This window comes from Equus quagga, chromosome 14 (assembly GCF_021613505.1).
Source record: "Equus quagga isolate Etosha38 chromosome 14, UCLA_HA_Equagga_1.0, whole genome shotgun sequence".
NCBI lineage: Eukaryota > Metazoa > Chordata > Mammalia > Perissodactyla > Equidae > Equus > Equus quagga.
The window spans coordinates 13,469,877-13,495,800 of NC_060280.1; the positions used below are offsets into that span (position 1 = coordinate 13,469,877).

A 25,924-nucleotide genomic window follows, 5' to 3' on the forward strand; every position below is an offset into this window, starting at 1 on the left:
TTTGAGGAATCATTTTTAGTCTCTTGGTACTTGTTCTCTCTGTAAAAACTTAAAGCAGAGAGTGAGAGATGATATTTAAAAATTTCTAGATTACAGTTTCTTCTTTTTTTTTGCTTTTTTGGTGAGGAAGATTGGCCATGAGCTAACATCTGTTGCCAATCTTCCTTTTTTTTTTTTTTTTGCTTCCCAAAGCCCAAGTACATAGTTGTATATCCTCATTGTGAATTGTTCTAGTTCTTCTATGTGAGATGTTGCCGCAGCATGGCTTGATGAGTGGTGCCAGGTCTGCACCCAGGATCCCAGCTGGTGAACCCCGGGCCACTGAAAAGGAACGTGTGAACTTAACCACTTGACCATGGGGCCGGCTCCTATAAAGAGTTTCTTGTTAAGCCATTATATGTATTTGACATATTAGAAGGAAATTTGAAGGCTTTTGTGGTGAAATTCTCAAAATTGGGAACCTTACTGGGCAAGATCCCAGTGAAGAGAGGAGATTGTTGAATTCAGAGAGCGTCCATGAGTGCTCAGTGTGTGTGATGTGTAGAGCAATCTGCTCTCCACTTGCTCTTCCCTGGGCAAACTAGGCAGGAAACAACTTCACTGTCAACAGAGCAGAATCTCTAGTAAGGAACATATGGAACTGATGGACCTCGATTGGGCTCTGGTACTTTTTAATGTTAAGATTTGTGAGGTATGAAGAGCATACTCTGAGCTATTTCTTTTGTATGTGACCCCAGCCTCATCATTATTAAATAGACAACCAAGATGTGGGTAATTATCATATAGATATTTGTTTCCTGGGGCCTGATTACTACTCCTTCTCCTAGTGGATCCCAACTACCTTACTTTTTTCCTAAGAGTTTTATATCTTGTTTTCTATTTTTCCTGAAGCTACTCTAATACCCTTGAATGATTGTAGATCCTCCTCCGCCACAATGGTCCCCATTTCTGTCTTGAATTAGGGACAGGTTTCCCAGAAGCTGGATTAAACAGCATTTCAGGGATTTACTTGTGTCATATGACAGGCACTGCCTTCCCTGCCCACGCTGAGCTAGTGTCGTACAACAGGTCCCTGATACCTTGACTGTCCCACTTTTAAGGCTATTTCTCTGTTTTTGGTAGAGGGCAGGGAGGTTTTTTACTTCACCTTCTTTGCTTCAGATTTTTAATTCTCATGTCTGGAGTGTCTTCACTATCTCACAGTACTCTTTATTACTCTTCATTTGGATGATACTTGTGCAAAATGGGTTCCTGGTGATCTGACTGATATCTGGACCCTGTGATGTACATAGAATTTAAGCTTCATCATAGCCTTCAGTTTGTTTAAAGCATACTACCTGCTTTGCTGATTATATATAAAAAATACAGGTTTTTTCTCTTTTTTTTTTTGTGAGGAAGATTGGCCCTGGGCTAACATCTGTTGCCAATCTTTCTCTTTTTGCTTGAGGAAGATTGTTGCCAACCTAACATGTGTGCCAATCTTCCTCTGTGTTATGTGGGATACTGCCACAGGATGGCTTGACGAGTGGTGCTGGGTCTGCCCCTGGGATCTGAACCTGTGAACCCTGGGTCGCCAAAGCAGAGCACGTGAACTTAACCACTACACCACTGGGCCAGCCCCAAAATACAGTTACTTTCGTAAGTTCACTGGTGTCTCTCAAATGTGGAAGAAAAGAAAACCGCTGCAAAGGAGGAGAACATGAGGGTAATAAACTTGACACTAGAGTAAGTTGTTACCTCTTCAGAAAAGCTCTATGGAATCAGTTCAGACTCTCCATGCATAGAAAGTTGCTCTGTAAGAACTCGTTCAATTATACTTCTCCAACTTCTGCATAATCACACCCCTTATCCCCAATGCCTCAAATTGTCTGAAAAAACCCACAAAAACACAAAAAACATACAAAAAATTTTGATTCAGTGGAAATATTTTCCCTGGAGTTATTAAGGGGAAACATAATTTAGAGGAAAGTGTGTTACCTCATAGAAGGCCTGTATTCATCTCTGCCACTCATTTTTGCTGTATGACCTTTGGGAAGTCACGTTATATCTCCTGATTTCAACTTCCTCATCTCAAAAATGAAAGATTTGAACTATAATCACCAAGTCTCTTGCTACTTCTAACTTTCTTGTCTTAGACCACTCCACCTAGCCTGGTAGTGTTGTTTAGGTTGAATATCATATGGTAGTTAAATACTAATGAATTGCCAGATGAAAGTAACTGTCTGGAGTTGGTAGGCAATTGAATCAGCTAATAGCTGAACCTTGATAGAATGTTGCTCGATGTGTTGGGGAGTTTGCTATCAGGCAGCCTGCCTTAAAGCTCTTTTTACTGTTACATTACGAAAAAGTTATAAGTATTTTCATCTATGAGGCTGTCTGTCCCATGGCAGTGTGATATCTTTAAGGCAGTGGTAGTGTGACTTAACTCCTTGTTGTTTAGACAGTATTGAGTATTGAGTACATTCAGTTCAGGGCACCACTGTTTCAGAGGGGGAGAGAAACAAACTGGAACATAGGGGAGAATGATCAAGATGGCTGAACTATGTCTTATGGGGAAGAAATGAAGGAAAGAGGGATGTTTTGCCTAGAAAAAGAGAAGATCAAGACTACTATAATAGCTGTGTATATATACTGAAAGTGCTGCTGTTGTGAATGTTTCCGGGGGATGGAACCATAAGTTGAAAGAGTGGTATTTATATTCCTATAAGTAAGAATGTTTGAGAACCCTCCAAAGATGGAATGGACTGCTTTGAGAGGTGCTAAATCTTCTGTTAGTGGAGATGTTTAAGGAGAGGCTAAAAAGTTACTTGTTGGGGATACTATAACAGCCACCATCACTGCCACTGCCACCATGTAATGAGCACTTACTAAGTACTAAGAAACAAGTACTGTTCTCAGTGTTTTATTTTTATTAATTCATTAATTTCCATAGCAATCCTATGAGGTAGGTTCTGTACTACTGTTATTATCACTCCTGTTTCATAGATGAGAAAATTAAGGCACAGAGTGGTTAACTGTCTGGGGTTATATGGGAGTTAGTTGGAAAATCTGGGATTTAACTACAAAATCTGGCCAGAGAACCTGTACTTTGTTAACTATTATACCACCTTTTCTTGCACAGGGGATTCAAATACTAGATGGAGTGAGCAATTGGATTTTTAAGGAACTTTAAATCTTGAGCTTTTGATTCTATATGAGGCTGATACTGTATAGATGATGCAAGGCTTTTCTATGTGCTTGTCTTGACAAGTTTGGGGACTTTAATATTTTTTCTATATATACTCTATCACTATATTTATTTCCATTTCTTAAATATTATGGTGATAAAGCCATTTTAGAAACTTGTAATTTTTTTTCTTTGACTCAAAATAACATTTTAAAAACAATAACTTTTTCTTCTTAGACTTTAGGAGTCATGACACTTTAGCAAATATTGGTAACAAATCTATGTTCTGACGCATCATGAATAAATGTATTGTTATTGAACAGTATAGTAATAGTGTAAAGTGGCATGATGTTATTCCAACTTTGAGAATGCTATGTAAACTTAACATAGTCTACAAACTATTAGTTTTAATAAAAGAGAACAAGAATATACTTTGTTTCACTATTAGAGTGAAGTTATTTTTGTCTGGAATAAACTTGGCAATTGGAACCAAATTCAGTATTTTCGTTTATGTAAGCTTCTTTAAGCCAATGCTTTTCTTTAAAATATGTCACATTAGAGGAAAACATACTTTTTCCTCTGAGAAAGAACCTATAAATGTTAGCAATTTAGTTTTCAGCATATTAAAAAGGTTAGATTTCCTTTGTTAGCAGAGAAGTTATTGGAACCTAGGTAAGGTAAAGCCTTTTCTGTCAGTCATCCAATAACACAATAGTAGAATGCTTCTTATACAGCACAGACAGCAGGTAGATCCCGGTTCATTAAAAAATAAAAAAGTTATACGGATGACCAACAGGCATATGAAAAGATGCTCAACATCATTAGCTATCAGGGAAATGCAAATCAAAACTACAATGAGGTATCACCTCACTCCGGTCAGAATGGCTATAATTAACAAGACAAGAAACAACAAATGTTAGAGAGGATGTGGAGAGAAGGGAGCCCTTGTACACTGCTGGTGGGAATGCAAACTGGTGCAGCCACTATGGAAAGCAGTATGGAGTATCCTCAGAAAATTAAGAATAGATCTACCATATGATCCAGCTATCCCACTTCTGAGTATTTATCCAAAGAACTTGAAAACGCAAAGGCATAAAGATACATGCACCCCTATGTTCATTGCAGCATTATTCTCAATAGCCAAGACTTGGAAGCAACCTAGGTGCCCATCAAGGGACGAATGGTTAAAGAAGATGTGGTATTTGTACATGATGGAGTACTACTCAGCCATAAGAAATGACAAAATCCAGCCACTTGTGACAACATGGATGGACCTTGAGGGTATTATGCTGAGTGAAATAAGTCAGAGGGAGAAAGTCAAATACCATATGATCTCACTCATAAGTAGAAGATAAAAACAACGACAAACAAACACATAGCTTTGGAGATTGGATTGGTGGTTACCATAGGGGAAGGGGGGACAGGCAAAAGGGGTGATTAGGCTCACATGTGAGGGGATGGACTATAATTAGTTTTTGGATGGTGAACATGATGTAATCTACACAGAATTTGAAATATGTTATGATGTACATCTGAAAGCTATATGATGTTATAATCCAATGTTACTGCAATTAAAAAAATTTTTTTAAACAGTTGTGAATTAGAAAAACTACATATGTAGTATATGTATAAAATAATATATTTAATATACATGTATATATGTAATTTATGTAATATAACTTGAACACATAATTGAAACAAAATATATAAATGCAGTGCATACCAAGGGAAGTGGAGCCATCTGTCCTGGCAGAGAAGATTTTTAGGATTTGGGCTTTGTTTAAGTGATTCTGGGTAGGGTCTAAGGAAACAGGTTTGCTTTAGATTGGGGGCTGTCAGAAATCAGGGACAACTCTATGATTGGGTATCTCAATAAATTTTATCTATAGGGAGGGCAGACTAGAGTGTGGATAAGGCTGTAATTGGAGAGGCAGTGTAACTAAAATGGAAAACAGAGCAAAACAAAAATGACCACATAGGATGCAATAAGAATGAGCACATTTAATTCAGCCTTGCTAATGGGTGGAGAAAATGGGTCAGAAAAGATAATATTCTGTCCCTACAATTAGATTGGGCAGCGGGCGCGAAAGTAGATTCATGCAGCTGCTTGAAGAGGCTATTTCCCAGTCGTTTCTCCCAACTGCAATGACTTCCACCTGTATGTGGGTTTCAACTCCATTGTGTAGGGCAAGGTTCCATTCCTGATATATGGTCCCTGACTTTCTCAATTCCTGACATCTTATCTGACTTTTTCAACCTCAGCCCAGTGCTCTCCTCTGCTTGCAGTGTGGCTGCCCATTCACATTCCTGGTCTAGAAGCAGTATACTGTAACTGCTCCTGGACAGAATGGAGATAATCAGTATGCAGCTAGGTTCAGTGGGAATTGGTAGTATCCCAGAAAAAGCTAATTACAAATGCTAAGGTTACTGGAGCTTTGTGAGGGGCCAGATCTTGGGAGAATTACTTTGGGATGAATTCATAAATAAGATGATTTTGGAGCACTGATATTGAAGAGAGTAAGGCAGTTTAGTATTTATTATTTCACTTAGACAAACTAGTACATGTAAAAACCTAAAAATAGTGCCAGTGGTTATCATGACCATGTTTTTAGAATTGAAAATTGAAACAAAGGACAATTGGACAAAGGATGTTGGAATTTAATAATGAGTAGTTATCGTTTATTGAGTACTTATGTGATAGGCACTGTCCTAAGTGCTTTATACATTATGTACTTCTCACAGCAACTCTTTGAGGATCTAATTATAACTCCATCTATAGAAAGGCAGAGTCTAACTCCCATCCCTTTGACTACAGGCAAGCCTTGGTGACTCATTATTGAATAGAATGCATTGACAGTTACACGGCATGACTTCCCAGGCTAGGTTAGAAACAGCAATATAGCTGCTTTCATCTGGCTCTTTCTGGGGACATGCTCCCTTGGAGGCCTAAACAACTATGTAAGAAGTCCAGCTAGCCTGAAGCCAACAAGCTGGAGAGAAAAGACCATACAGAGAGAACATCTGGAGATAGAGGAAGATGTGTAAGGAACCCCAGCTTCCAGCCCTTAGCTCTTGAAGTGTTCACATCTGTGAATAAAGAAGCTTTTGAGATGACTTCAACCTTAGCCACTGAGATAACAGCAACCTCATGAGAGAACTTGAGGAAGCACCAACCCGCCCAGATGTTCTCGAATTTGGGACCCACAGAAACCATAAAAAATAACAAATGGTTATTATTGTTTTTTGTCTTTTTTTTTTAAGATTGGCACCTGAGCTAACAACTGTTGCCAATCTTCTTTCTTTCTTTTTTTTCTGCTTTTTCTCCCCAAATCTGCCAAGTACATAGTTGTATATATTTTAGTTGTGGGTCCTTCCAGTTGTGGCATGTGGGATGCCACCTCAACGTGGCCTAATGAGCAGTGCCATGTCCATGCCCAGTCTCTGAACTGGTGAAACCCTGGGCCGCCGAAGTGGAGTGCGAGAACTTGACCACTCCATCAGGGGGCTGGCCCTAAGTTATTGTTGTTTTAAGCACTAAGTTTTGGGGTAATTTTTATACAACAATAGATGGTTAATATAAGGTACTTCTTGGTAACTCTTGGATTAGGGTTAATAACAAAGTGAAATTCCTGTTTGAAAAGTAGGTAAATTTCCCCTCTGGAAATGCAAGGCAACGAAAAGATTTAGAAGGTAGGTATGATTAAAATTATGGCATCTTTTACCGTTGAGAGTGATTTTATTATAGCCCTGTGGAATGGAGGAAGCATTGGATTTGGTGTCAGAAAAGCCACATTTAGATTTTAGCTCTGCCACTTCTACCTGTGTGACTTGGCGGAAGCCACATAACCATTTGAGTGTTACTTTTCTTCCTGCTAAAAACAAGATGCAGAACTTGGTATTCAGTTATTGGGAACACATTTTTGGAACAATATCTAGAGACTGGAGTGTATCAGAGGAGAATGATGAAGGGTCTAGAAAACATGTAAAATGAGAAATGGGTGTAGAAACTGGAGGTTTCACCTAGAAAAGAACTATTGATTTAATGCCTCCCTTAAGAAATTTGAACAACTCTAACACAGAAGAGGAAATAGATTGATTTTGTGTGTCTTTTGAGGGCAAACAGGAAACAATGCGTGATAATTATAAGGATCTAGATCTTAGCTGATACAAAGCTTCTCTTTTAAGTAATTAGATTTATTAGAAAATATTATTTGAGAGCCCTCAACTGCAGAAATGCCAAGGAAAGAAAGCTTGGTCACTTTTTCTGGGTTCAATACAGGGAGACTATGATATACTAACTCTCTAAACATCTTTGAGAAGGCCAAACTCTATTCTCTTAAATTCATTTTGTTTCCTTCAAGCATCTTTAAAAAATTTTTTTTTGTTTTTACATAAGCAATATGTCCATCAGTTATAAATTAGAAAACACATATAAGCAAAAAGGAAAATAAAAATGACCAACAATCTCGTCACTCTTTAGAAATCACTACAAATATTTTGGTGTATATCTTCTCAGTTTTTTTTTTTTTGGTGGCCATTTTTACCCTTATGCACACATATAAAAAGATTGAGATTATATACCAAATATGACAATATGTCCTCTTTTCCATTTAATACCTCTTTCCTTGTAAATAAATCATTTCTACAGCATTTTTTGGGTATTCATTTGAAAATCGTATTTATTTTATGATTAAAAGTATTATTTATGATAGAAAATTTGCAAAATATAGAGAACTTCAAAAAGAAAATGCAAACTACCTATCCTAGCACTTAGAAGCCCATTAACATTTTATTGGATATTTTGATGCCTTTTCTTCTGTACATTATTTTTTCTTAGAAAAATGCATATGGCTATTTCTCATTAAAATACTTTTCACTAACAACACATTATGAATATTCCCACAAGTCACTAAATTTTCTACAAAAATGTGATTTTCAATAATTTCAGATTATTCCGCCATATGGATAAAACCATAATGCCCTCAAATAATTACTACAGTTGGATATGCAAGTTGCCTCTAATTATTCATCACTATCAACAACACTATATTTAGCATATATAATATTGTTTTTAATGGCTGTGTGTTATTGCATTGTGTAGGTATATCATCTTTTATTGAATAAATCCCTTATTTTTTAATGCCTCAGTTCTCAATATTTTGCTTAAAATAAGCAATCCTGTCATTGTTATGGCAAATCTTTACCCTTAGCCTTAATTTTGGATTATTTTTGACATGTTTGGTGAGTAATTGTTTCAAGTTCATTAGCCAATATTTTGTTTGATGCTCTGGTGGCATTTAGAAAAAGCATGAGACATGGCCCCAATCCTTCAAGAGTTAAAATTTAGTTGCAAATATAAGTAATACGTGCAAAATGGTAATGAATAATTTATTCTAGTATATTAGTAAATGCTAAGTGGTGTGGTTCTGAGGAAGTTCTTCGATGTGTAGTTCGGGAGGGTAGGAGGAGAGTGAGGCCCAGTGTAGTCAGGGAGAACTTCAAGAATGAAATGCAGTTTGATCTGAGTTTGCAAGAGTGGGCTGAGTTCACAGTCAAAGAGAATGTAGTACATTCTAGGGGAAAAGAACAAGATGCACAAAGGCTCAAAAATTTGAATATGTTTGATATATTCACAGCACCATGAGAAGACTATTTAAGTTTAACATCCTTTTAATGCCACTGCTGAGCAATCAGTTGTGAATAACAACTTAAGAAAAATTTGAGCAGTATTTATTTTAATATGTTTTTCTCCAATTTTACTGAGATATGATTAACATATTTTATTAGTTTAAGGTGTACAACATAATGATTTGCCATATGGATATATTGCAAATGATTACCACAATAAGTTTAGTTAACATCTGTCGCCTCACATATGTTTTTTTCTTTTAATTGAGATCTGGTTGACATACATACAACATTATATTAGTTTCAGGTGTGCAACATAATGATTTGATATTTGTATATATTGCAGAATGATCACCACAATAAGTCTAGTTAACATGTCACCATATATACATATTTTTTGTTTTTAATATTTACTTTTCTATCCCTTCAGATTCTGATTCCATCAGACATAGAAACATCATAATTAAATATTCTCAATGGGAAAATTGCTTGTCTCTTCTAGAAACTTTGCCTAATGGCTATTTTTTTGGTACTACTGTGTGCTTTTTCAGTCATCTACCCAAAGTTTTTGTACTGTTTATTTGATTTCCAGTGAAATGCTCTTTAGATAATCTGAATCAACATTGCTTTAGTCCTTGTATTGGGACTGGGATTCTTTTAAATAATATTTTGAAAATTTTCTTCACTGTTATGTTTGGTGGGGCCACTGAGGTTAGGGATTAAGAGAAAACAATTTATAGTAAATTTCCTTTGAATGAACTAATGCTTACTCAGTGCCCCATATGCTCTGCTTTTTGTGATGTTCATGTGTTCAGTCACCTTATGCAGTGGTTGTTTTCACAAGAAAGATCAAAAGAAGAGAAGTAATCTCCTTTATGTTATTTTTTAAAATCACAACTAACCAGGCTTTAAAAAATTGTTCACAATTATATGCACATTTTAACATTAAGGCAAAGCACATTTATTTCATTGCCTTCTTAGAGATTAGTGTTTCTTAAAGTGGGATTCATAAGAATGAAAGGACCTGTGCATCAGAATCACTTGGGATGTTCATCAAAATTCATATTCTTAGGCCCCACTCTTCAGGATATGAGAAGAGTTGAGGGATCTGAATTTTAACATACTTGCCAGGGAGTTCTACACATTGAAGTTTGAGAACCACTGCTTTAGGGAAATAGTGTCTCAAATCTTTCCACAGCTGTGCTGCAGTGGTGTGCATCAAGACTAGACAGATACTATCATTGAGCATTTTACCTCAATTGGTATTTCATAGGACCTGTTTTGTTTTTAGGAAATTACAGAATAAGTTGAGTTTTTTTCTCTTAAGAAAACTTACTTAAAAATTACCTAGCCCTCTAGGAAAAAAACTAGAGATTCTTTGTCAAATTTCTTTTTCTAATTTGGCATTATTACCTTCTGTCCAACAATAATCTCTTCATTGTAAGTTTTTGGATTTATGTGCCCGTTTACTCAGATGAATTGCCTATAGGCCTCCATTCATGATAGGTCAATATTTCTTAAGTTTTAGAAAGTTAAAATGTGAGGGCCGGAAATGGTATATTTTACCCCTTTCCATTGTTCCTAAGGATGGTAAAAGATGACTTCTACAACTTAAGCCACTTATCATTTCATCCACTGCCTAGGTTGATGCCTTGGTCACATATTGCAAGTAGTTCCTGTGACTTTCTTGGAGAGATGATGACTTTTCAGTTTCTTGCTCTCATTACTCGGTAGTGTTGAGCCACGTTGCACAGATTATTGGGCTGAGGACAGTGTGGGTTATCAGTGTGGGAACCCATGGTTATTGTCTGTGGTACAGGATGGCAGTGACCACATTCCCATGAGTAAAAAACAAGGAACATAGTCTATCTAACAAGTAAGAGACGTGAGTGAATGAGACTGAAATTAGTCCTGAGAAAAAATGGTACCCTGTGGAGTCTAAGTGCTCTAAGGAAAACCTAAAGTTGTTACTCAGGCTATAGAGCCACTGCTAGCATCTTTCAATTTCAGTTTGGGAATGGTGGGAAAATCCTCTTTATTATGGTCAATGGTGAGTCATTTGTAGGTAACTACTTCTTACATAACTGTTGTTTTGACTTTGTCTTTAGGCCCTTAGGTTGAGTCAGAGTTTGTTTTTGTTTTTGATTTATAGGGTGTGATATGAAACTAGTTTGCATTTGAAATGAGAGTGACTGACACATGATTGATCAAATGGTGATTATTGATTTAAAAAGGCCTAGGTCAGATTTCTGATAGGGACACTATTAAGAGATCAAAATGGCTTTGGCAAAACATATCTCTGAGTTTTTGTTTGCACAAAGTGGAGAATGAACGGGACGTCCAAGGAGCCATATGCTAACCATGACTGGTTATCTAAGAGAAAGGGTTCCTGTGCCTTACTCCACAGAGTTTTTGCAAACATTAAATGAAATACAGCCTCTTTCCTGGGGAAGAAAAAGATCTAGGGGCGAGGTAAAAAGGAGCTCTCTTTCCTGCCCTGCTCCATTTATTTTATCCTTTTCAGTTTATTTCAACAAAAATGTAATGAGCATCTGCTCTGTTCTAGGCATTGTGCTAGCAATGGGAATGCAGAAAAGATTAAGATTTAGCTCACAATATTTTTTAACAGGTTTATTGAGATGTAATACACATACCACACAATTTACTCATTTAATGTATACAATTCAATGGTTTTATAGTATATTCACAGACTTCATAATATTCAATATAGTTCAAGGTCCATAGCACCTTTTACTGAACAATTCCTTAGGTCCAGAGGGGTAAAATCTCCTTAGCTCTATTCCTAGATCTGCTCCTTCCATCGGAATAATGGCACCTAGCATTTATTAAACACCACCTCTTATGAGATAAGCACTGTGCCTAGTTGCTTTATAAATGTTCTCTCCTTATATGCTCCCAATAACCCTGAAAATAAGTTGTATTCCTACCTTATACACAATGACAATAATACCTAAATACCTAGCATTTATCGAGTACAATTGTTATCTTGTTTAATGTATGTGGAAACTTCTCCATTTTGCTTTTCTTCCCCTTTCCCACTGTTTATTAACTCTCTAACTTCCTGATGCTGCTTATTCTAGTTCTTGAAGCTTGCTGGGGTTCTTTGGGAGGAGGAGAGAGACATAGGGAACAATTAAGATTTTTAAGCTTCTGATGAGAATCACAAGGGCCAGATGTTTTATTTACTCCACACATTTTTTATTGGGAGAGAGAATACCCATGCACAGACAGATAAGGTGAATATAAGACTACTGATGGGTTATGGCCAAATAATAGTTGCTTCTGAAACTCAGATCTGATTTAAAAAGATATAAAAACATTTTCTTTCTATAAACTTTTGGTGTTTAGTATTTTCAATCTAAGATTTACTTTTCTTCCTTGCACATGGATCTAACCCTCTTACCAGTTAGATGACTTATCTGTACTGTGAAGTAATTCTTGTGCAAATGTTTCTATAATGAACTTGTCCTTTTTTATTAAAAAAAAAAGGAAACATAAAAAAAAGCCGTTTTAAAATGCCACATGAAAAATGCATGTGACTGTGTGCTGAAGTGTCAGTGGTAAGGGTAAGGAGTAGAAAGAAGTTTTTATAACTTTAACCAAATGTATAGCTAGAAAAAATGATTCTCCCCAAGCCCCAGCACACAAAAATATTCAGATTGGCTAACTTTTGGGCACTGATTTGGGTATTTTATATATTTTTCTAGTGAATAATTATCATTGGATATTGAAGTTAAATTTGCTACTGGTTCTAAATTCAAAATTAATGTTTTTGTGATATACATATTTTTTAGGCTGTGGGAAGAGCATTCCTAATAAAAGTTCAAATGAAAAGAAAAACTTTATCAATCCTAATAATTAATAATTGAATCTGAATTGTTTTAAATGAAGTCTATAAATAAGTGAGAAGTTGGTCACTTTTAAAATTAAGTTTTTGATCCATTTAGACTCTTTTGTAATTGAAAAAAACAAACAGTCTGAATCTGCAATTTCAGGTTAGTTCCTTTGATAATTGCTTCTTTAATGTTTAGTATTTTTTAAGCAGATATAGTTAATGTATTTTGTCTATCTAAATATCACATACTATGATTCTGAGTTTGGCATTTTTCTCTACAGAATGCAAAGAAACAAATATTCTAATGGTTTTATTTTATTTCGTTTTTCTAGGAGTCAGAGAATAATAAGTTATGTTCCCTATATTCCTTCCGAAATACTTCTACCTCACCACATAAGCCTGACGATGGGAGTCGGGACCGCGAGATAATGACCAGTGTTACTTTTGGAACCCCGGAACGCCGCAAAGGGAGCCTTGCCGATGTGGTGGACACACTGAAACAGAAGAAGCTTGAGGAAATGACTCGGACTGAACAAGAGGGTATGTGTGGATTTAGCTGTTGGGCTTTATTCTTAAAGATTCCAGGTCTTAAAAAAAAATGAGTGGGATTTCAAGGGCCAGAGAAGTGCAAAATTGGCACTAGCTAGGAAAAAGTTATTCAGAGGTTTCCATGGTGATGGTAGATTGTGATCCATTAGGAGTGTTAAGCAGATAGCTCCATTTTTCTAAAACTTTGTGAATTTATTTGGTTCTTATAATAACAAATCAAGGTTTTAAACTGACTGTAAGTTTTGCCCTGGAAAACGGTAGTATGGGAATTTTCCTAGCTGCGACTTTTTCATTTTTCTCTCTTACTTCTTTTTGATATATAATGTTTTATTATGAAAATATCAATTGTTTAAAAAGCAAAAAAAAAACCCAACTAGTTTATTTTTCCTCATTTTTATAAATATTATAAATTTATAAATATTATTTTACCTCCAAATGTTGTAGAATTGAGAGTTGCAGGTTTCTAGTGTTGTTAAAGCTAAATGTTCAAAGGGGAAGTGCTTTGACACAGGACACCTACTGCAACATCACACATCCACCTTCTCTACTCTCTCCACAGGAGTCCACTTAGGTTCACCTAGGTCCTAAAAAAGAGAGGAAAGAAGACTGTCTAATAATATTTTTAAGTTAAATAAATCAGGTCTAAGTTATTGCTATACTATGTACTTCTTTCATTTTTTAGTGTATAGATTTTAGACTTTAAAATGTATGGTAATTAGTGGTCCTGAATTTATTACTAAGATTTTAAGTCAAATCTAGACCTCCGTGGCACTGTAGGGAAATTGGGATTATATATAAGGGAATTTTTTCATGTAGCTTAGTTTTATTCCTGTAAGGACTCAAAAATTTAAAAGTTTCAAATTATTTTTTGTGGAAGTTTCAGGTCAATTTTTGTGGATGTGTCCACCACATCAGCAATTTTTGTGGAAGTTTCTAAAATGTATTACATGCTTCCCTAACTTACTGACCAGATTGTATGGCACAAGATGTAAATATTTTTTTATGACTCAGAGTCATGATGGAGTAGACTTATGAACTCTAGTGCCCATCTAACAATTATGTGACCCTGGGTAAGTTCTTCAATCTCCCTGAGCCCCAAAAGTCAAAATTTTCTGTGGTACTAATACCTAACTTGGTAACTCAAACATTTTGAGAATTAACTGTAATAATGAATATAAAAGTCTCTTATGAACTGTAAACTACCTAAATTTGAGATATTGTGATGATTATCATATTATAAATGTCAATTATTTTACCATGCTTTAATGTAATGATGTCCCCAGAGATCATTGGGATAATTAGGACTGTTTGGCTGTGTGGTTATTTCTCTGCAATCACAAAACTTTAGAGTTCTTGTGTCTGCTTGCTATAGATAACTTTTTTGGCATCTGCATGCGTGTGTGTGTGTGTGTTGATTTTTCCTCCAATATCATGTTGCAGGCTGTTATCTTGCTTAATTGTGAATAATTTCTAATTTGTTCCTTCCATTCACCTATAAATTATGAAATTAGATGATCATGACATTCTGGACTATATTTAAAATATGAATAAATATGTCTGGGTGAGTTGCTGAGAGATTTTGGGTAATATATGTGATCTTTAGTGCATGGACTTCATGCTAACTCTTCTGGCTGTTCAGAGACTTTATTTTGCTCATTCTTGGCTATGTTCTAGAATAACTGAGGCTGCCAGATCAATAATCTCTGAATAAGTGAGATTGCTAGATTGCTTTTAATTGTGATTCACCAAAAAGATGGTTTTAGTTCCATAAGAAAGTGGTTTTCAAAATACTTTACAGGGCTCTTTAATATATGAATAAACAAATTGCTTTCTGATTTTTTTTTTGGCCTGGACTGCTAGGGAATTTAAAATCATTTTTCCTTTGCAAGTAATGGTTAGTTTTCTATTCTTCCTCTTCATTACGTTATTTTATAGATATGATATAAGAAAGACACTTGAAAGATGAGAGTTCTCATTTAAGCATCCTGTATCACTATATTCCCACTACTGAAGAACGTTTTTTAGGTACTTTACAGAACTTTGCTTATTTTCTACAGCGCAATATTTTAGACATCAGAAATCCAGGCATTTTTAGTGTATATTAATGTACATAATATATTAAGTACAAATATGAAGTAATGAAAAGCATGCTAATCAAACTTACAGGTTCCACAAATCTGAGAGAAACAGCGAATATAATGTATAAAAGAAACAAAACTCCAAAGGTTTTGACACTGAAAATATGAGCTTAAAACTAACCCATCAAGGTAAAATTTAATAGATACTATTGTCAGTCCGGAGGTTATGACCACAACTCCTAGCTGCACAAGAAATTACTGAAGGAAATTCAAAGAGCAGACACATGAATGAAAAAAGCTGATGAGTTTTAGGTGACAGAAAGTGCAGTGAGGTCAGCATGAATATTGCCAAAACACTGCCAATACTATCTCAGTCAGCATTACTAGAATTACAGTATGTAGCATTCAAGAGGAGGTAGTCCCATTGAACTCCCTCCTCAGTAGAATGCATCCGAGGTATTGTGTTGAGTTGCGAATTACCACACTTTAAGAGAGACTCAAAAGCATTGGGATATTCTCAGAGGAAAACAATCGAGATGGTACCAGGCACAAAATTATATAATAAGAGGAATGGTTGAAGGAATTAGCAATATTAACCCCAGAGAAATGAAGATCAAGGATGACATGATGGTTGTCTTCAAAGATTAAAGTCATATGGAGGAGGAACAGGATTTATTATATCTAGCTCCCTGGGGGTAGACTACAGATCAGTGACAAGAAGTTACAAGGAACTAGATTATTATTTATAACAACAACAACTATCTGGCAATTGTAACTGTCCATATATGGAATAATCTTCTTTGGAAGATAACAAATTGTCCTTGGAGGTATGCAGTAATCTTAATTGCCATTTTAATAAGGCTATTTTAGAGGACTGATAATTGGTCTTTTTCCAATGCCAAGGCTCTGTGAATTTTTATGAACAATATGCTTATACAATATTCTATGGTTCATGGTATATACTTTTTAATAGCCCCAATCAAGAACTACATAGTACTGTGATTATTTTTCTACAAGTTTTTCTTCTTATTTTGCAAGGCGCTATATTACAACTGAGGGATTCCTACCTGCTTACCTTTCTTTTTTTTTTTTTGCCATGAATCCCTTTGGTAGTCTGGTGAAGTCTGCAGGTCTTTTCTTATTTTTAATTTTTTTTTTTAGTTTATAGGGTAGCTTTCTTATTTTAAATGCATAAAGTGAAATTCATGGAATTACAGAGAAAATGAATTATATTAGAATATTAACTAATCCTTAAATTTTGTGATATGGTAGAAAGTGCTACTTTACTAATGCATTAAACAATAAGATCTAATGGAGGAACTAAAAAGATCATAATTTTGAAGTAGTAATAAGCATAAAAGATATTTTGGTCTCAAAATAAGCAACCTAATTTTATACCTCAGGAACTAGGAAAAGAAGAACAAACAAAGCCCAAAGTTAGTAGAAGGAAGGAAATAACAAAGACTAGAGCAGAAATAAATGAAATAGAGGCTAAAAAGAGAATAGAGAAGATCAATGAAACTAAGAGCTGGTACTTTGAAAAGAAAAAAAAATTAACAAGCCTTTAACTAGACTCAACAAGAAAAAAAGAACTAAAATAAAATCAGTAAAACAAGAGATGTTACAACTGATACCACAGAAATACACAGGATCATGAGATTACTGTGAAAAATTATATGCCAACAAATTTGACAATCTAGAAGGAATGGATAAATTCCTAGAAACATACGACCTACCAAGACTGAATCATGATGAAGTAGAAAATCTGAACAGAGCAATTGCTAGTAAGGATATTGAATTAGTAACCAAAAACCTGGACAAACGAAAGTCCAGGACCAGATGGCTTCACTGGTAAGTTCTACCAAGCATTCAAAGAAAAATTAATGCCTATCCTCAAACTCTTCCACAAAATAGAAGAGGAGGGAACTCTTCCAAACTCATTTTATGAGGCCAGTATTACCCTGATACCAAAACCAAACAAAGACACCACAAGAAAAGAAAATTACAGGTTAATATCTCTGATGAACATAGTAGATGCAAAAATCCTCAACAAAATATCAGCAAGCCAAATTCAACAATACATTAAAAAGATCGTACACCATAATCAAGTAGAATTCATTCCAGGGATGCAACGATGGTTCAACATCTGCAAATCAGTCAATGTGATACACCGCATTAACAAAGTGAAAGATAAAAATCATATGATCATTTCAATAGATGCAGAAAAAGCATTTGAGGAAATTCAACATCCATTTTTGATAAAAATTTTCAACAAAGTGGGCATAGAGGGAATGTGCCTCAACATAGTAAAGGCCATATATGACAATGCCACAGCTAATATACTCAGTGGTGAAAAGCAGAAAGCCTTTCCTCTAAGATCAGAAACAATACAAGGATACCTACTGTTGCCACTTATGTTACAATATAGTATTGGAATTCCTAGCCAGAGCAGTTAAGCTAGAAAAAGAAAAGGCATCCAAATTGGAAAGGAAGAATTAAAACTGTGACTGTCTGCAGATGACATCATACTATAGGTAGAAATCCCTAAAGACTCCATTAAAAAAGTATTAGAAATAAGAAACAAATTCGGTAAAGTTGCATGATACAAAATCAATATACAAAATTCTGTTGCATTTCTTACACTAATAACAAACTATCAGAAAGAGAAATAAAGTAAACAATCCCACTTACAACTACATGGAAAAGAATAAAATACTTAGGAATAAATTTAACCAAGGAGGTGTAAGACCTGATGTTAAACTATGAGACGTTAATGAAAGAAATTGAAGACACAAATAAATGGAAAGATAGTCCATGCTCATAGACTGGAAGAATCAATATTGTTAAAATGTTTATACTATTCAAAGAAATCTACAGATTCAATGCTATCCTTATCAAAATTCCAATGGCATTTTTCAAGGAAATAGAGCAAATAATGCTAAAATTTGTATGGAACCATGAAAAAACCCAAGTAGTCAAAGCAATCTTGAGAAAGAAGAACAAAGCTGGAGGCATCACACTCCCTGATTTCAAACTATATTACAAAGCTATAGTAATTAAAACAGTTTGATATTGTCATAGAAACAGATACATAGGTCAATGGAGCAGAATAGAAAGCCCAGAAATAAACCCGCACATCCATTATATATTAATTTGTGACAAAGGAGCCAGGAGTATACAATGGGGAAAGGATAGTCTCTTCAATGAATGGTTGTAGGAAAACTGGACAGCCACAAGCAAAAGAATGAAACTTAACCACTATCTTACACTATACACAAAAATTAACTCAAAATGGATTAAAGACTTGAATGTAAGACCTGAAACAATAAAACTCCTAGAAGAAAACAGGTGGTAAGCTCCTTGGCATAGGTCTTGGCAATGATTTTTTGAAGCTGATACCGAAAGCAAAAGCAACTAAGGCAAAAATAAATAGGTGGGATTACATCGTACTAAAAGATTTCTGCACAGCAAAGGAAAACCCGCAATAAAATGAAAAGACAGCCTATGAATGGGAGAAAATATTTGCAAATCATATATCTGATAAGGGGCTAATATCCAAAATATATAAAGAACTCATACAACTCAAGAGCAAAAACCCAAATAATACTATTAAAAAATGGACAGAAGATCTGAATAGACATTTTTCCAAAGACATACAGGTGGCCAAAAGGGTACATGAAAAGATGCTCAACATCATTAATCACTAGGGAACTGCAAGTAAAAATCACAGTGAGATATCACCTCACACCCTGTTAGAATGGCTATTATCAAAAAACAAGTAGTAATAAGTGTTGGTGAGGATGTGGAGAAGGGGAACCTTTGTGCACTGTTGGTGGGAATGTAAAATGGTACAGCCACTCTGGAAAATACTATGGAGGTTCCTCAAAAAATTAAAAATAGAGCTACCATATGATTCAGCAATTCCACTTCTGGGTATTCTTCTGAAGAAGATGAAAACACTAACTCAAAAGGATATATACATGCCCATGTTCGTTGCAACATTATTTACAGTAGCCAAGATATGGAAACAATGTAAGTGTCCATCAATGGGTTAATGGATAAAGAAAATGTGGTATATATGGAATATTATTCAGTCATAAAAAAGAATGAAATCTTGCCATTTGTGAAAACATGGGTGAACCTCGAGGGCCTTATCCTAAGTGAAATAACTCAGGCAGAGAAAGACAAATACCATAAGATCTCTCTTCTATGTGGAATCTAAAAAAAAGCAAGGTCATTGATACAGAGAACAGATTGGTAGTTGCCAGAGTTGGAGGCGGAGGGTGGGAGAAATGGGCGAAGGGGGTCAAAAGGTAAAAAGAAAAAAAAAATGCACAAGAAAATTGTACATTTCTTTTAAGAAGATTGTAAAACTTATTGATATAAAAAAGTCTAGATAAATGGAGAATTATATCATATTTGTGGAAAGGGACACTTGATAACATAATGACCTTAAATCTTACCACGCTGATCTACAAATTCCATAAGTTTTCAATAAAAATCACAACTAGATTTTCGAATGTGTAGGGGTGGAGTATTTAACAAACTGATTGTAAAATTCATGTGGAAAACAAAGGACCAAGAAAAGCCATGACTATTTTGAAAAAAATAAACAAAGGACCCATACTGCTTACCCCCCACACCCCCCAAAAAATTGTGAGACAGTGCATATGAGATATAGGACTGAAAAGGTAGGCTGTGTTCAGATCAGAGGCCCTTTAACTCTCGACTAAGGAGTGTGAACTTTATATTGAAGGTTATGGAGGAACCACTGACTATCTTTTTGGCACAATAAAGTGATGGATTAGAGCTTTCTTTCAGGAAAGTTAATCTGGCTGCACTGTGTAGGATGTATGGGAGCACAGAGAGACATTAAGGAAATTGTTTCATGCTAGAGATAATGAGGACCTGAACTGAGGCAGCAGAAATAGGAAAGGAAGAAGGGATGCATATGGAAAAGATATTAGGAGATAGAATTGTTACAACTTGACATTTAAGTGAAGAGACCAAGAGAGAGGAGTGGTTCAAAGGTAGCTCAAACTTTTTAAACTTTGGGTGAATAGGAGGGTTATAATATGATTAATAAAAAGAAGTAGAGGAACATGTTTTGGAGATGGGAGCAATGAGGATTTTTTATTTTGAGTTTGATTTCTAATTTTAATTATCTGCTCATAGTTAATAGAACAGAACAGTATAGTGGGAGACCAGAATAATTATAGAAAAAGTCATTAAAAAGTTTCTGATGGATTTCCGGTTCTATAATAATTATATTTTAGGTCTAAGGAGTTATGATAGCTCCACCAGTATTTGCCTGGATTTGATCCTTCGAAGCCCCGGGTCCTTCTCATTTGGGACATCTCTTTTCTCATGGGACCTGTAAGAGCTTTCAAGTGTATAACCCACCGCTCTCTCACTTCTACTTCCTGGTTTGAAGGTCATACCTCATGTGTGACAAGCCTGAGAGATTGACATAATAAATAAGCTTTCTTGGGTCATTCTTGTCCTGGAGAATATTTTGACTCTATCCGACTAAATATCTTCCCCCTTACATCCTCTCGTATAGAGGAACTGATCTGTAAAAAGCTTATTATGATCTATTTTAAAACGATATCTACATGATAAAACAAAAACTCTCCACACGGTAATAAGAAAGTTATTCTCTTGCAGGCAGGTTCTTTGATCAACCAAATAACTCTCCAGTGTTTTATCTGCCATTCGCTCAAGAAATGCCCTCTCCAGAGCAGTGATTTGCCTGGATCACTGAAACACTGATGAACAATGGTGTTCTGTCTGAAGTGCCTCCTCTGAAAGTGATATTTGTGGGAAAATAGGCATAGTTTCTGTTTTGTTGTAGATTTAACCTTGTTATTTTTGTCATAGATAGGTAGATAAATAGATAAGTGCACAGATGCATGGATATATTGATTGAATGAATGAATCTGCCTTTTAAAACACTGTTGATAGGGATGCGTAGAGCATGCAGAAAGACTTTGATTAATAGATTCAGGTTGAAATGCTTCTGAGATAAAAATCCTTCAGTTGTGATTAAATGATGAATTTTAGTTATCCTTGTATCACCCATCTTGTTGCCAGTGTAGCTGAGCTCTATCATAAGCGACAGTTGTCAGAAAATGAACACTTTAAAAAGGACTTCTATATCTAAATACATATATTTAATCAGAGAGTCCTTTGGCTTCTGAAAATAAGTTGTCTAATGAGAATTTCATTTGAGCAGCTGCGACTGAGGAGGTCAACAGGCATTGCCTAGGAGAATATGGCCCAGCTGGTTAAATCTGGTTGTTGTCGTGATTTAAATGGTCAAGTGCTGCTTATAATCCAGGACCGTCTGTTTGTAAAGGGAAGAGTGAGTGCTTCAGCATAATGTACAGCTGTTTTAATCTCTCTTTAATAATAGTTCTTCAGCCACTATCATGTCTTGTGTATCATACTACTAAGTATGTGATCCGGGGCTGAGTGAACTGGTTTGGGTCAGGTTCTGGAGTCACCAGAGACTGCGCAGAAAGGAATACAGTGATATAAACCTCAACTCTCTGACAACATAAAACTTTCCTTCGACTTTTTGGCTCTTTTAAAGGCCTTATTCTTTTAAAGAATCTTTTAAATTATCTTATTAGATGATGATTATTGTGATCAAGAGGGAGTTAGATTATTTAGATAGAAGTATTAGAATAACATTATATAGAAATATTAGGATAAGTGAGCTCTCATTGATAGAGGCCGTAAAGTTAATGGAAAGTATGTAGGGTTTAGGTACAGTTCCATAGGATATATGTTGGTCAGAAATTAGAGTATTTGTCCAGTGGAATTGTGTGCTTCAAGCTATCATGATAATGAAAGTATGTGGATTCATTTGACTGTATGTAGAGAAAGGGCGAGAGCATTTGAGCTTTGGATTCCTGGTGGGATAGGCTTTCCAATGGATTACGCAGCTGTTACTCAGCACAAGAATGAACACGTGTTTATGTGTATATCTGATGGATTATTATCATTATTCACATCTCTAAACAATAATTTGAATTTCTACATATATTTTCACCGTGTTATATTCAGTTAGTATATACGGTGGTGTGCATTGCTTGTCTGATAGCTTTTGCTGAACTAAAGGAGGAATGTGATATAGTTTAAACAATGAGGAAACGTGTTTGAAAGTCATATATTTTTGAGGGAGATAGATCTGGGTTTGACTATAGGTTCTAATATTTAGAGAGGCAGTATAGCCCACTGATTAAGAGTATGGCCCCTGGAGCTAGGCTGCCTGGGTTTGAATTTCCGTTGTGCATTTGCTAGGTAGATAACATAGGGCACCTCTCCGTGCCTGAGTTTTCTCATCTAGTGCTATCATGAGGATCAAGATTTAGTTAATGCAACTACGACATTTATAATGTTGCCAGCACTGAGTGAGTGCTCAATAAATGTAGCTGAGGTTATTTCCTAGCTGTGTGACCTTGAACAAATTATTTAAGTCCTCTTGCGCTTCAGTTCCCTCATCTGTAAAGCTGGATGAATGATACTTACCTTGCAGGGTTGTGTGAGGATTTGATATATTATATGTATATATAACATAGCTTCTATAATTATAATTACTTTTGCTATTACAACTACTATTTGAAGAAACATTTTTTAAGAGAAATATTACAGGAATTTCATCCTGCACCACGGACGGAATCATAGGAAATGTCCCATGGTGTTAGGGGATTTAGCATTTGGCAGCAGTGACGTTCTTGTTTTCTGGAAGAGCAATTCAGTTTAACTCTCCTTTCAGGCTTTTTGGAAAAGCTGATACTAAAGTTTCCCCACTGGAAGCCAATCTTCCCTGCTGAGAAATATGCGGAATATGATGTTGTCAGTGAAAGAGGTTGGTAAAGCCTTGGATGAGGTTTTAGATAGTACCCAGTTAAGAGCAATGTGTTGCTGTTAAAGAAAAAAATCTATTAAAAGCCCATGCTAAAAAAAAAAAAAAAAATTAACATTCATGCCACGCTAGAGCATCAAAAGAATCTTTTAAGGCACAATTTATGGATATTAGGTTTTTGCCACTGCTATGATTGAAGGTTATATTGGTGAAGCATTTAGAATATCCTAGACCCAAACCTTTCTTTGTATTTCTCGTTCATAGTAGAAACTGGAAAGGTTTTGGATTTTTGCGTAAGAAAGAAATATTCATTACAAAACCCCCAGAATTATTATTTCAAATAAGTAGGAAATTTCAAGTCGTTTAAATGCTGAAGTTCCCCAAGACCACTCATACTGTAGGGAAAAAGCAATCAGGTATGCAGAGCAATGCTGATGGCAACTTCATTTCAATTCATTTTTTCTTCTCTTTAAAACACATCTTTCTTCTCTATGATATCTGTGTCCTTCCTCCTGTTTTAAGGAATTTGTGTCACATTTATAGAAAATACGTATCTAGTAGCAGATAGTTTAAATAAATATATTTTCTGAAAGTATTGTACAGTTAAGGATTAAAATAAGGAGCTAGAACTGCTGGTTTTTGAATTATATAAAGAATTATGTTTGATATATTTTTGTGTTAAGTATATTTGCTCCCTAATTCTTTGGAAACTGGTCTTCTCATAATTTTTGGAAAGATGTCATCAGCCTGAATCCTGTGCACCCCAGGCATTCGGACCAATCTTGGTTATTTCCAGTTGCTGTTGTTTTGCAGCTCCCATTTACAGTGTTGGCAATAGCCTAGTTGGTGGAATCCTTTTCTTAACTTCATTTTGTCTGTCTCTGCCTTGAAAAGATACTTCACATTTCTTGGCCCATTTTTATCTCCCCAGATTTGAACATTCTTTTCTTAAAGCTCTTTCTCTAAGAATGTTAAGAACAGATGCAGGCAGTTGCTTTTGATTTTTCCTTTTACTGACCTGGGAAGCAAGAAGGTGCTCTCCCAGCATTTTGTTGTTTAGAAAGAGCATGCAGCTTCCTGACGGTTTGATGAAATGTCATATTCTCATATGATTTTTGAACCTGTGGAGTTTGATTGGATCATTAGTATTTTGCGTTTTTTCTATTTAAAATTCGTTAGATTGACTTTTTCAGGATTTATGCTGAAATTCTCAAAAGTAATAGGAGGCAGTTTTTAGATCTATATTCTTTTTCTTATACAATATGTATATAGAATCTAAAGGAAAAAAGGAATAGAAAAGGAAGTGGTAAACTTAAATATGTGTTTATTATGTAATATTTGATATATAAGTCATAAAAGTAAAACAGACATGTGAATTCATCATCCAACTTAATAAAAATTACTAATACTGTTGAATCTACTTATGTTTTCTTCACCTGTCCAACTGCCGGAACTTTGTGTTTATCGTCATCTTTTTTTTTGTTTTAAAACAGTTTTGCATGTGTCCTTAAATGATATAATGTTTAGCTTTGTTTTAGAACTTTATAAAAATGGTATCATACTGTAACATTCTGTGACTTGCTTTTTATACTCATAATTATATTCTAGGATCAGTTTTGCTGTGTGTAGTGTCATTTTCACTTTTGTATAATATTCCACACACTATTCCATGGAATGCTATACAAGAGTGTATTCTCCTGTCTACTGTCTCTGGACATTTGGATGATTTCCAATTTTTTGCTAGTACGAACAATGACAGTATGAACATTCTTGCACCTGTCTTCTTATGCACATGTGCCTGAGTTTCTTCTCTAGGGTCTATTCCCCAGAGTGGAAATGCTGTTGCAAATTTTTATATTGTTTTTTCACTCTGTTGAAAAACATTACACAATGAAGTTGGGACTGCAGTGTGTGTGTGTGTGTGTGTGTGTGTGTGTATGTATGTGTATGTATTATAATCCTTGAAAGCTTTAGCTTAGCTGTCTGTACCTTTTGGTTCCACCTTCCTCAAAATGTCTAGTACAGGTTTCTTATTATCACTGAGCATTTCAGAAGCTCACAAGAGCCTTTGATGGACCCTTCACTGCAATTTTCCTTTTTCCTTTTGTTGTATCTTAATAGAATGTCTTCAGCCCTTCTTTCAACTATGAGCACAAGTGTATTGTCATTCTCCCACTGGACTATGATTACTAAGTTTGTTAGGAAACACACTTGTTTTCCTTTTGATCCTCTTTATTGATGTTCCCAGCTCAGTGTAGGTTTTTAATTAACATAGTTTCTGATGTTCAACTATATCAGGTTCACAATCATTTTTTTCTTAAATATCTACTTAAAAATTAACTAGCAAACTCTGTTGCTTATTGCCACTGTCCTATCCAACCATTTATATTGAAATAGAGATTTTTCTAGCCAAACAGTTGGCTTGTTAGCTAGAAATCTTCACGTCTTCCTTAAAATGTTTAATTAGAGAATCCTTTCAGATATTGTCCTGGATTTGATGTGCATTCTTGTCCTGACTCAGGTAATGTATTGAGTAGTACCTAATAATTAATTAACTAATTGATTAAACTTAGCACTAACTTCTTAATTTAGAAAATGAGGACATTGGTCTAGCATTAAAGGACAAATTCTAAAATTCTTTGCTGCTTTGATTTTCTTTTAGAGTTAATTTTCTTTCTCAAACTGTGTTTAGACTAAGTCATCTGAACCAATCTCATGATTCATTTTCTTTTATTATGCTTGAAATTGTCCTTTACTATTACTAATCTTTTTTA

At 35.2% G+C, this 25,924-nt stretch overlaps 1 protein-coding gene across 28 annotated transcripts in view; it reads left to right on the top strand.

The window, feature by feature from the left end:
- The window catches only part of SOX6 (SRY-box transcription factor 6), a 572,550-nt gene that overhangs the window by 239,861 nt on the left and 306,765 nt on the right, over nucleotides 1-25,924 (top strand). For all 28 annotated transcript variants that reach the window (XM_046637752.1, XM_046637768.1, XM_046637749.1 and 25 more), the window contains one exon: nucleotides 12,983-13,190. In XM_046637752.1, the coding sequence (XP_046493708.1) occupies nucleotides 12,983-13,190 (208 nt within the window). The remainder of the gene's footprint in view (nucleotides 1-12,982; nucleotides 13,191-25,924) is intronic.